This window comes from Aotus nancymaae, unplaced genomic scaffold, assembly GCF_030222135.1.
Source record: "Aotus nancymaae isolate 86718 unplaced genomic scaffold, 86718_ANA_hifiasm-v0.15.2.pri h1tg000036l, whole genome shotgun sequence".
Classification (NCBI taxonomy): domain Eukaryota; kingdom Metazoa; phylum Chordata; class Mammalia; order Primates; family Aotidae; genus Aotus; species Aotus nancymaae.
Window position 1 is genome coordinate 72,881,003 of NW_026988450.1, and position 13,623 is coordinate 72,894,625.

A 13,623-nucleotide genomic window follows, 5' to 3' on the forward strand; every position below is an offset into this window, starting at 1 on the left:
TTAGTAACTTGTACCTTTCCTGACATATGGCAGGGGCTCCAAAACATCTGTTGCAAACAGTTTATATCAAAAAGATCTCTATAAAAATAATTAGAATGTAAAATTGCTAACAGAATAGAGGTTGATAAAAATGATTTTCTAAGTAGGAATTAACTTGCCAACTCATAATTAGCAGTAGATTAGAGGATTGTGTATTTTGAAATGTGGTTTAAAATTTTTCAGCTTGCAGGTGCTAATTTTCCTAAGCTCTGCCTACTTAGCTAACTGAAGAACAGGTATTCATGAAGCTTTCAGTTTTTTGTTTTTGTGTTTTTGAGACGGAGATTTGCTCTTGTTGCCCTGGCTGGAGTGCAATAGTGTGGTCTTGGCTCACTGCAACCTCTGCCTACCAGGTCCAAGTGATTTCTCCTGCCTCAGCCTCCCGAGTAGCTGGGATTACAGGTGGTCCGCCACCACATCCGGCTAATTTTTGTATTTTTAGTAGAGACAAGGTTTTACTATGTTGGCCAGGCTGGTCTTGAGCTCCTGACCTCAGGTGATCCACCCCCTCCCAAAGTGCTGGGATTACAGACGTGAGCCACCGTGCCCGGCCAGCCTTCACAGTTCTTAAACAGTCTACATTTAAAAACATCTTGAAATTTTGTCTTGCAAATGTATAGCTAAAGTCAGCGATAATTTTACATAAGATTAAGAAGTACAGAAAACTGACTTGGATATACTGTTGGCAACTACTTCCTGTAAGCTGGCTGCTGGCAAAATATCAGTTTCTTTTCTCTAGTGTCCTCTTAGATCCCCAAAGAATTCGCTGGGCATGGTGGCTCACGCCTGTAATCCCAACACTTTGGGAGGCCGAGGTAGGTGGATCACTTGAGGTCAAAAGTTCGAGACCACCCTGTCCAACGTGGTGAAAACCCATCTCTACTAAAAACACAAAAATTAGCCGGGCGTAGTGGCACATGCCTGTAATCTCAGCTGAGGCAGGAGAATTGCTTGGACCCAGGAGGCAGAGGTTGCAGTGAGCCAAGATCGTGCCACTGTACTCCAGCCTGGGCAACAGAGTGAGACTGTCTCAAAAAATATATAATTATTTAGAAATACTGTCTCATGACTGAATTTGCAAGTACTTAACATTTCTTCATTTTTTAAAATTTTCTTTATTTCTTTAGAGACAGGGGTCTCCCTATCTTGCATGAGCTGATCTCGATACTCCTGGGCTCAAGCAGTCTTCCCAAGTAGCTGGGATACAGGTGTAGGCCACCATGCCTGGCTGCTTCAGTTTTAAAGTCTTTGTCAGCTCAAGCATGTTAATAAAGAAAAATAACCTTTCAAATGTATTTTAATAGAATAATTCTTCACTGTTCTGCCTGCTGGATTTTAGATCTGGCTTATCTTCTAATACTCTTTTCCTGTTAAAAACTACTTAAAAGATCGTGCATATAGAATGAATAGTCTTAAAAGCAACAATCTATTTTTTTCTCTTTTTTACTCCTCATGAAGACACAGAACCAATTAGTTTTTATGAATGTGTTATAAGTATGCCCAATTGTCTGAACCTGGTAAATCATATAAGACTGATATATTCTAGATTAAACTGTTTGTGCAAACAAAAGAAATTGGATTATGCACCCATGAAAATGATATAATAACCTTTGACAGCTCTTTGACAGATGGGCAATAGCCCCTCTTCTCATCTATGCTATACATCACAATTTAAAAGATTCTGATTTGCTGCTTTTCTAGGAAATAAAATGCACTAAAGTCCTACCCCGTTTGATTGGAAAAAGGAAATCCTATTACTTGTCCTTTTGTTCTAAGGCTTAAATAAATGTGTTATTTCATAGACTTATAGAGGCTGTCAAATCATTTAAATGCAAAATATTCTGCTAAGGCTTTCTTGTTACCAAAGAGTAGCAGGAAGTTGCAGTGAGAATAGAACTTAAACCAGGTAAGGTGATTATATTGATAGCTTTAAGATCTTTTCTCTCTCCCACAAAATGACCAAAATCTCATTTATTTTTCACTGCTGCAATAAAATCATGTTGGGTTGCGAAGATATGAGAAGAGGAGCTGAGATACATCAATTCAGATGCAAATTCCTCCAAATCACTGCATTAATACGGTGGTCTTGAACCTGAACTTCCCTTGGATTTTGCAAAATTTTAATTCTGTCCCTTAAATTCATTTTGTAAGTGGCATCAGGTGGTTGACTAATGATTTTGAAGACCATGAAAGCAAAATACTTACATTATATGGCAGGGTTCATTTCTGTCTTTTAAGCAATGCCCACTTTCCCACTTCTTTTTGGTAGGAAATGCAGTTTTTATGTATTTTGATCCAGCATGTGTACTTTTGACTCCACACCACGGTGCATCTAGTTAAGCAAAGAAAGTGTTTCTTAAGGGATTTACGTTCAAAAAAAAATTTAATGACCATTATCAAACTAATACATAACTTCTAAGTGATAAACCATGATTCAGCTTCCAAAACAGCACAATCATTGCAACAGAAAACAGTTCTAACAAAAAGCACAAGATAAAATCTTGAATTGCATCTTAAATACCTTCTAAGACTCACTTTTATTCCTTTTATCTGCTAACGTTGATGTGAAGCATGCTTTTAAAAAAAAGACCTAAACCTTAAATACAAATGTATAATAACATGAAAACATTTATACATTTTTCAGTTTTTAAAAAATTTTTTTGCTATGCATGTAATGAGGTTTGCATAAGTTACATTTCTCTCTTGCCTCTACTGATTGTGAAACTGGTTTTGAATATTTTTTAATAAAAAGTTACAACAGTGTACACATTTTACAAGTATTGTACTTTTAATCAAATCATTTTATTTTCCTAACTGCCCAAAGAAATGAATGTGATTTCTCCAGAATGGCTGTCTTGACTTTCCTAAAGTCCATGATATAAGGGAAGCCTTGATAGGGTTTAAATAAAAGTTTTAGCTTTTCACCTTTATTTATTTATTTATTATTACTATATTTTTGAAACGGAGTCTTCACTCTGTCTCCAAGGCTGAAGTGCAGTGGCGCAATCTCAGCTCACTGCAACCTCTGCCTCCCAGGTTCAAACGATTCTCGTGCCTCAGCCTCCTGAGTAGCTGGGACTATGGCATGGGTCACCACGCCCAGCTAATATTTTGCGTTTTCTTTTTTTTTGAGACGGAGTTTCACTCTTGTTGCCCAGGCTGGAGTGTAATGGTACAATCTCAGATCACCACAACCTGCACCTCCCAGGTTCAAGCAATTCTGCCTCAGCCTCCCAAGTAGCTGGGATTACAGGCATGTGCTACCACACTGGCTAATTTTGAATTTTTGGTAGAGATGGGGTTTACTCCATGTTGCAGGCTGGTCCCAAACTCCCGACCTCAGGGTATCTGCCCACCTCGGCTTCCCAAAGTGCTGGGATTACAGGCATGAGCCACTGTGCCAGGACCAGTTTTTTGCATGTTTAGTAGAGATTGGGTTTTACCACCTTGGCTAGGGTGGTCTTGAACTCCTGAGTGCAGGTGATCTGCCCACCTCAGCCTCCCTACGTGCTGGGATTACAGGCGTGAGCCACAACATCTGGCCTCACTTTGTTTTATTTTAAGAGGCAACAGATCCTAAAATTCTTATACTAAACCAATTTAATTTTTTGCACTGTAAAAAGTACTACAGAATTAAGCCATTATAAAGACACTGTAAACAAAATTCTGAACAGATTTTGAAACTTGAAAGTGTGATGTGCTTAGTCAAGACCCCTTGTTTAACTAAATATTCTTAACTACAACCTCCTGAGTTATATTCTAACATCTCATTTTTAAGTGCTTAGATACAGCAAACTTCTAAAACTGAAAAAAATCATTTGCATATGTTTTTCCATTAATTAATAACCCCCAAAGATCTTCTGGAAAGCATAACTGTTGAAGTTGAGCATGTTGTTTTAAAATACTTGTTCACTAAGGTTTGAAGTCTAATTTCTTTCTCTAGTTTTTTTTTTTTTTTTTGGTATGATTTAATATGAAACAAAGTTCTGAAAACAAACTTACCTGTCTCGATCATTAATTTTTCACTAGGAATTGACTTCAAAACTTCCAAATTAGCTTCAGTTTTCAGTGAGCTTAAAAAAAGTGTATACATATAGTTATTTCTTAAAAGGCAGCAATTAACAAATACCTTTTTTTATATCACAACTTGTCTAAAATATTACAAAACCAACTCAAAACCCCATAACATTTTGTTTTCAGTATACTTTAGAAAGTATTTGCAAACTCCCATACTTCAACAATCCAGATTAAAATCTACTTTAACCCGATCTGCCTTCCGGAAATGCAATTTTCTATGCTTATCAGTTGATTTCCAATAGTGTGCTCTATCAGTTTAAGTAAAATTTAACTTTTTAAAAGAATTCATTTGCTTCTGAGTAATTTGCATAACTTAGAGGTGCTCATAAGGCTGTTAACGTTTATTTCCTGAATTTTCCATTTTTAGCCCAAGACAGATTCTTCCCTCTAGCCGAATTATGTGTCTTCACCCTTGCCATGGTTTCTTTGTAGGATGAACTCTATTCCTTGAATCTGGCTTTGGCCTCAAGTCCTGCTATGGCTGCCTGTGGCAGCCTCCATCAGCAAAACCCTGCTGACTCAAAGATCCACGAATGTGAACATAAATGCTTCCTGTAATGTGGCAGTCAGGTTTGGGATGGTGTACCATGTAATGTGATAACAACTAATACTGTTCTTATATTACTTTAAAAACAAAATTTTTGTAATCACAAATTTATTTTAAAATAATTTTTAAGAGTTTTAGGTTTACTAAAAAAAACCTAAATAAAAAGTATAGAGATTCCCCAACCATATGCTCCCACTCTCATAATTCCACACCATAGTGGTAGGTACATTTGTCATTGATGAACCTACCTTGACACAAAAATGTCACCCAAAACCCAGAGTTTACATTAGGGTTCACTTCGTGTTATGTGTTCTGTGGGTTTGGACAAATATGCAATAACGTGTATCTACCATTGTGTTATCATACTGAGTAGTTTCACGGTCTCAAAAATCTGTGGTCTGCCTATTCATCCCTCCTTCCCCTCCACCCCCTTATCTTTCTACAGTCCCCATAGTTTTGCCTTTTCCAGAATGTCACATAGTCTGACTCATACAGTTCATAGCCTTTTCAGGCTTTTTTCACTTGGAAGCACACAATCAAATTCCATGTTTTTCAGGGTTTGACAGCTCATTTCTTTTTAACACTGAATAATATTCCACTGGATATATCACAGTTTATTCCTTCATTCACTTACTGAGGAACATCTTGGTTGCTTCCTTATGTAGCAGTGTTAATTTCAGCATTTGTTATTAAGAAGAATTTAAAATATACATTCACTTGGGTGATTTCATATAGTTATCACCCAGCCCTATCAATCAACAACACACGGCCAATCCTGCTCCATCCACGTATAGTTTTAATATTTCAGCATTTAATTCAGGATGTTTCAGCATGTGTCTCTTTAAAAAATGCAACCACAATACTATTACATGTTTAAGAAAAACCCAAATCTTCTAGCATTCAAATTTGCAGTTGTCTCACTGTCATACATTCTTTTTAAGTTTGATTAAATTAGGACACAAATGAGAGGCCCACACATTGCAATTGGTCATTGTCTTCTACAGTCTCAACATTGCTATTACAATCTCCTGCATCTTTTTACCCTTCAAATTTCTTTGCTGAAGAAACCAAGCTGTTCACCCTGTGGAGTTTTCATTTTGCTGACTTCATCTGCGCTGCATTTAACAGGTTCCTCTGCCCTCTGCATTTCTTTTAGGAGATCTCGAGTACCATCTACAGGCTGGACTGGATTTGGGTTGGGTTTTTTTTTTTTGGTAAGACTATTTCATAGGTGGTGATATGATCTTTCATCCACAGACATATATCTGGTTGTATTTTTGTGATATAAGGCAACCATGGATGCCCAATGCCTAATTCACTAGGAGCTACAAAATCTTGAAATAATTCTTTTTTTTTTTTTTTTTTTTTTTTTTTTTTAGACGGAGTTTCGCTCTTGTTACCCAGGCTGGAGTGCAATGGCGCGATCTCGGCTCACTGCAACCTCTGCCTCCTGGGTTCAGGCAATTCTCCTGCCTCAGCCTCCTGAGTAGCTGGGATTACAGGCACGCGCCACTATGCCCAGCTAATTTTTGTATTAGTAGAGATGGGGTTTCACCATGTTGACCAGGATGGTCTCGATCTCTTGACTTCGTGATCCACCCGCCTCGGCCTCCCAAAGTGCTGGGATTACAGGCTTGAGCCACCGCGCCCGGCCAATCTTGAAATAATTCTATCAGCCCTTCACTTATTAGAGAACTTCCATATAAAGAAAATTCTGTATGTCTACTACTTGATTGCTCAAATATATGTAGTTTGTATAGAAAAAATATGTATGTTTCTGTCAAATGTGTCGATTCCCTAGCTTCCTCCAATGGTGCTGTTATTTTAACATCACCATTTACAATCTTTAAGGAGCTCTTATTCTTTTATGTTCTTTTAGCATTCTGTTCATATTTCACGTATTAACATCTCAAATCTTACTATGTTGGGTCTCTTTCCACTGGGGTTAGTTTTTCTGTTTATCTTGGCCTTTTTCTTTCATACTTCTGGTTCACCTCATTTGTCTGGTGATCCTTGGATATCCATTTATATTTAAGGAGGTTGCTATTGTTGCATTTCCTTTGCTTTTGTGAAAGCAGGCCTGTATTACTGCCAGTTCTGTTCTCTGAGTGGGGATTCTTAGAGGGACCTTCTGGTGGGAGAGGGTATGTTATGAAACTTCATTTAAAGGTAAGAGTACAGGGAGCTAATCGTTGGGGTCATGGTTCTCTAAGTGCTTTCGTACGGGGCTGATGTAAGCACTCCAAGCCTTAGCCCTCACCATACAGTTTGTTCAGTTTTCTTAAGAAAAAAATCCCCCCCAGCCCCTGTGTAAATGTTTACTGCTTTTGTCCTCTATGCACAGGAGTGGATATGTGAGGGAGATCTTTTCTCTATATAGGCCCTCAATTAATCATCCTTTGTAGTCCTATTTTATACTAATTTTAAGCCCAAAGCCTTGCTATGGGCTTTTGTTTGCTAGACTTGCTCCCATCCCTTCTGAGGACCCTCAGTGGTGTAATCTAAGCTTTCTCTTCCAGTTTCCCCTGTCTTCAGAAATCTACAGACCATTTCTTTTTTCTTTTCTTTTCTTTTTTTTTTTTTTTAAGAGATGGGGGTCTCATTACATTGCCCAGACTGGTCACGCCTGTAGATCTAGCTACTGAGGATGCTGTGTCAGGAGTATCACTTGACCTCCTGGGCTCACCCAGCTACAAAACATTTATTAGCAAAACTCTGGCCTTTTTTCTTTGCCATTATAGGTTCTTTCCTTTTTCATAGGATTTTAGGAGGGGTGGGTGGGATGACATTACTTTGACATTAAGTAGCAATCAGTGCTCTCTAGAAAAGATTATTGCTTAATACTTGGTCACTATGGATGTTTTTAAAAATATATTGGTGTGCCTTGTATGGATACTAAAAACTTTTCACCAAATTATCAGATTATTTGTATTTTTGATCTCACTAAATCATGTCTGATTAACTTAATATTTTTCTATGTCTATTCCATACCTGTAAAAATTTGCCCAAATATATATATACTAATAAAAGAACTATTTTAAATAGAAGCCAGTATTTCTATTTAATAAGGTTTCCCATTTAATGATGAGCAACTACATGATTCTGAAGTCAAGTTTGAAACACATCTTCCCATTTTCTTGGGGGAAAAAATTCTAATTTAACTTTTAGAAACCAAAGACTTTATGTGTTATACTACTATAAGTAGACTAAGTCATCATACCTCAGAGACTCAGATTAAGATGACAATGAATTAGATTTCAAAATAAGAATATAAGTATCCACTTTAATAAATGACTAACCTATTAATTCTGAAGCTAATATTAATGTAGGAGAAAAGAATCTTTTGTGATTAGCTTAAAGCAACATCATAATAAACTCAAGATCATTTAGAACTGTCTAAGGAGCTAGGTAAGGTGGCTCATGCCTGTAATCCAAGCACTTTGGGAGGCAGAGGCAGGCAGATTGCTTGAGCTCAGGAGTTTGAGACCAGCCTGGGCTACATGGTGAAACCCTGTCTCTACAAAAAGTACAAACATTAGCCAAGTGTGGTGATGGGAGCTTGTGGTCTCAGCTATTACAGCTATTATACTTGGGAGGACTGCTTGAGCCCAGGAGGTTGAGACTGCAGTGAGTCATTCAGCCTGGGAGACAGAGTGAGACCCTGTCTCAAAAAAAAAAAAAAAAAATCTAAGAATTACGGTTTTAAGTTGGTGAAATAAAGATCTTCTATCCCCTTCTCTTAAAACAAAAAAACAAAAAACCCAAACTTACAAGGAGAAAACCAGAATTTAAAAAATGAAACTAGGAGACATGTTACCCCAAATCACAACATATAAAGCTGAAAGTGGACAGAGAAATGATAAACGACCAGTGTTTAAGTACCAAATGACTTATATGCTACGTGCCTGGAGAGAAAGACAAGAAACCTAGAAGTAGATACAGTCCCTAGAAAGATGGAGTAAGGCAGGGACTTGAATGGAAATTGTTTGAAAACACCCCAAGAGAAGATGGGGTTCCTAGGTTATGTATCTGTGACTTGGTGCAGAGAAAGGGGTGCTGGGTCTCAAGAGAACCTACATCAGAAACAGCTAGAGAACAAGCACAGAGGAGCACAGGTGTCAGGCACAGGCCTGATCATGGAGACCGGGACAGCCCACTAAATGGTGAGATCCTCTAACCCATCCTGCTCCAAAACACTGTCAGGGACATTTACAAACCCTTTCCCTTCACTGTTCCCACCTTTCCAGCAGATAACAGAGGATGCCTTTCTTTAGAAACTAAACCAACGCAGAAAAAGATCTCTACACAATGACATTCGGGGATCCCTAGTAAAAAGTCAGTTGGCCATCTGGGCCTGCCAGTTACTAGAATGCCTTCTAGAGAGCTTCCAAATGGCTTTTTTTTTTTTTTTTTTTCAGACGGAGTCTCGCTCTTGTTGTCCAGGCTGGAGTGCAACGGCCTGATCTCAGCTCACTGCAACATCTGCCTCCCGGATACAAGTGATTCTCCTGCCTCGGCCTCCCAAGTAGCTGGGATTACAGGCATGAGCCACCACGCCCGGCTAATTTTTGTATTTTTAGTAGAGACGAGGTTTCACCCTGTTGGTCAGACTGGCCTCAAACTCCAGACCTCAAGTGATCCTCCTGTCTTGGCCTCCCAAAATGCTGGGATTACAGGCATGAGCCACTGTGCCTGGCCAAATGGCTTTTTTAAAATAGACAGCAAAGGACTGCCTGACATTTGAACAAAGTTTCCATCATCACAGAGACCAAAGCAAAGAAGAAAAGGAGACTTTTGAGGAAATAAATGCAGGAAGACAAGCAGAAAGTAACTTTAAACTATAATTCATGTCTTTAGAGAGATCAGAAGATACTGCAGTATAAAAACAGTGTTCAGAAATTGAAAACAAAAGCTGAAGTAAATTTCATAAAAAGGATTTCAAAATATAGCACTTTCTTTGGAAGGAGGGAAACAATGGAAATAGAATAAAAAGAATATGAGTTATCAGTCTGGTATGCCCAAGGAAAGAACAGAAAAGAAAATTCAAATTCCAAGGACGGGTAAAGATAAGCCCCCTGCTGGAAGGACTAGTGAAAGAGCAACATGAGGCATGACAAACACTATCAACACACATCTTCATGAAATTTCACATCAGAGATGAAAAACTAAAACCTTTCACGAGAGAAGAAAACTAGGTCACAGGTAAATGATTAGGAATCAATAGCAACTTTTCATAAACACTGAAACCTACTGATAGGACAGTATAAATTCTCAATGAAAATGATTTCTGATCTAGAATTTTATGCACAGAGAAACTATCAATTGAAAGTGGGCTTCTCTCCCCTTTCATTAATTATCCTGGCTTTTAAGAGGAAGAGTAGAAACAAAATTCAGTTTGAAACATGCACAATTTCAAGAAACTTCATTCCCATGAAAACGTCCTCAGAGGGTGTTACAGAATATGTCCCACTAAAACAAACACACAAGGAATTCATGAGATCTAAAAACAGGAGTTCTATCACAGAAGAGACACTAGACCAAACTAAGAATGATGGAAGGGTCCAGAACTGACGGAACTGTTAGATTATCTAGATAGGTTTCCTCATGTGTTACATAGTGCCTACATTTCTTTTCTTGTACTAGTTTTTGTTTCCCTGGAGTAACTTCCCTCATATTTTTATTTACTTGGCTTTCTTAAACTTGAAGCCCAGCCTGGACACATAGCAAGACCCCGTCTCAACTAAAAATTTTTAAAATAGCCGGGTGTGGTGGCATGCACCAGTATTCCCAGCTACTCAGGAGGCTGAGGTGGGAGGGTTGCTTGAGCCCGAGAGGTCAAGGCTGCAGTGAGTTGTGATCATGCCACTGTATTCCAGCTTGGGTTACAGAGCAAGTCCCTGTCTTAAAAATAAGCAAAAAACAAAAAACTTGAAACTCTCTCATACCTTGCATAGCCCTGTGTAATTATATACTTATACAGACATAATAATGAGAAAACATTTATATAGACATAATAATGAAAACATGAGTATACATATAACCAAAAATTCTGAAATAACTACATTGAGAGTGATATGAAGAGAATAATGGAGGTAGGGGATTAGTATGAGTTATAAAAATGTTCTCATCTACCCCAGTGAGAGTAGCCAAAGGGATGAATCAAGAGACAATAGTATATGGATATTATTTAGAAATATGGTGACAAATAGCAAAATTGTTGCTGCCAGAAAAACTGACTTGTGATAAGGTCATGCTGGGGAGACTCTGATATTTGTTTATATCTGTTAGTACTACTTGACTTTTTAATCTCTCTGCATATATTCCCTTGCATATTAATTTTAAAGTTAAGCCATTAATTTAAATATAAAGGCATCTATGACATTTAAACTCTGAACTCTAGAGCAAATACATAATTCCATGATTCTATTTCCCTAGATTTTAGTCAAAAATAATGCAATTGGAAATAATTTTAAGGGTATGAGACAATGAAGAAGAACAAAGTCTTATACTATTTTGCAGCTGATTTAATGGGCTATATTGACATCCTGTGAAAAGACACTGGTAGAAGTTCTTACATATTTGACAAAACAAACCCAGGGACCTAGCTGTGCTAGCTGTTTGAGTGTGTGAAGGTTAGTGTGGTTTTGCAGCAGAAAGGTCACTGAGTGAGGAGCCAGAGGACACAGGTTCTCACACTTGGAGAAACTCTATACCTGTTTCCTAATTTTTTTGAGCCTTGGTTTCTTTGCCTGAAGAGATGTATGACTGTCATAGAATAACCTTTCGCCCATAGTCAGACATGATGTGTATATGTATATATAATGCTGTGAACTGTTTTCAAGGGATCAAATGACCTGAGAATAAACTGGATTACTAGAGAAAGCTAGCTGCTGATCTCAACACAAAATTGTTTTCCATTATTAGAACACAGGTAGTAGTCTGTAACTTTCGAGCTTTAAATTGTAATAGTAATATACTATTTAATTTCTTACATAATTACTGAAATTCCCAGGCAAACATCAATGCAAAAGTTTATGAAAATACATCTTCATCAGCAATTCACTGTAAAACAATTTAAGAAATCTGCTTAAATACAAGTTAAAAACAAAACAACCTAAGAACGTACCAACCATTAAATCCTATATAAAGATCCAAGTCAATCAAAGCAGCTGCTGCTTCCTTAGTACCATCAAATGAATGCACCTGGGGACACATAGGTAATTTTATTATAATAATAGTTACTGTTTAAAATTCTAAATAACATTAATAAGACGTTGTAGGCAAAAATAGAGATCCCTGTAAGTTTTTGGACCTCAGGGTTTCAAAGGTGGTAGTCCCTATAATTTTTATTTTCGTATTAGATTTCCCAATTATAACCTGTCATCATCTCCAGTGACATGATGCAAAACGTTAGCTGCCTAGAATTTCTCTCTTGACAGTGACAGTGTTGCTGTCTCTGCACTAGCATTAGTGCAGAAGCTCCAGGAAGGGGCTCAGGAATAAACACATGCTTAGGCAAAAACATGAGGAAAGCTTAGAAATTTTATAGCACCATTTAAAAGATGTTTTAAAATACTGATGAATTTTCTGTTACAGGATACTTTTTTCTAGAAAAGAAATCACTTTTAAGAGGCAAAGCTGAAGAAATTCTTATAAATGGGTGAGACTGTTGCTTAAAAAGCACAAACCATTATATAATCAAAAATATCAGCTTAGCAGGCGGAAGGGATTGAGATGGTGTTTTTCTTCTTCAAAGGTACAGGGGTCAAGGTACAGTTTTTCATAGTTTGGATGTATTTATGTAATCAAAAACAACATATAACGACAACCACCCACCTTTAAAAAGTAGGGTCACCTAAGCAAGTGATGTCACATTACTACTGAGTCCAGAGACCCTGAATACACTATGGATAACACACTTCTCAACAATAAGGAAGTCTGTATTACACAGCTGCCTGCATTATTCTTTCCTTCAGCATTTCCAGCTGACTAGAAAAGACACCCTCCATTAATATCAAAATAATTTTAAATGTGATTCCTCATAAGCCATTTCAGAAAATTAGTTATAAATTATTTGGCAATTTCTTTTTTGATAAAAATCAAACATTTTCGTTAGATTTGTTGTTGCTTCTGTTCATTTTCAAAAACTATTAATATAACTCAAGTAAATTCTTATTTAGAAATCGGCTGGGTGCGGTGGCTCACATCTGTAATCCCAGCACTTTGGGAGGCCAAGGCAGGTAGATTGCTTGAGGTCAGAGTTCAAGACCAGCCCGGCCAACATGATGAAACCCCGTCTCTACTAAAGATACAAAAATTAGCCGGGTGTGGTGGTGCATGGCTGTAGTCCCAGCTACGGGGGAGGCTCAGGTAAGATAATTGCTTGAACTCTGAAGACAGAAGTTTTGGTGAGCTGAGACTGTGCCATTGCACTCCAGCCTGGGTAACAGAGCAAAGCTCTGTCCCAAAAAAAAAAAAAGAAAGAAAGAAAGAAAGCAAATAGGCTGAGAGGTAGAGTCTGAAGGTTATGATAAATACCACTAATAATTCCAAGGGCATTAATTAAAACTCAAACCTCTCTCAATTCTTAAGTACAGTTCCTAAAGGATAAATTACAGAGTCAGTGAAAACAGGAGAAAAGTACACAGTAATATTAACACTACAGCAATGCAGGATGCATACATATTACTAGTGGTATAAATGAGGCAGAGGCTGAAAACTGAGAGAATATGCATAAAACTCTCAATGTTAGGCAGCGTGGGAATGCAAGTGCTCGGTGCTATTTCCTCTTTCCACAGCTGGCATAGTGTAACTGTGATTTGATATACCTGGCTTACAGTACTTTTGCTAGACACAGCCACTCACTAAGTCTCTCCTGAAATTGCATGTGAGTATTTGTGTATCTGAGCATTTTTCTAAGCCAGATTCCCAAAGGAGTCCATGATACAAGAGATTAAAAA

At 37.7% G+C, this 13,623-nt stretch overlaps 1 protein-coding gene across 6 annotated transcripts in view; it reads right to left on the minus strand.

The window, feature by feature from the left end:
• Nucleotides 1-13,623, minus strand: part of TATDN1 (TatD DNase domain containing 1) — a 60,346-nt gene that overhangs the window by 14,721 nt on the left and 32,002 nt on the right. For 5 of the 6 annotated variants that reach the window (XM_064384574.1, XM_064384575.1, XM_064384576.1 and 2 more), the window contains 3 exons: nt 11,790-11,866; nt 4,042-4,112; nt 2,245-2,371 (listed from right to left, as the gene is read on the minus strand). In XM_064384574.1, the coding sequence (XP_064240644.1) occupies nt 2,245-2,371; nt 4,042-4,112; nt 11,790-11,866 (275 nt within the window). Of the gene's footprint in view, nt 1-2,244; nt 2,372-4,041; nt 4,113-11,789; nt 11,867-13,623 lie in introns of those variants that run through there. The other variant, XM_064384578.1, reaches the window with a different exon arrangement.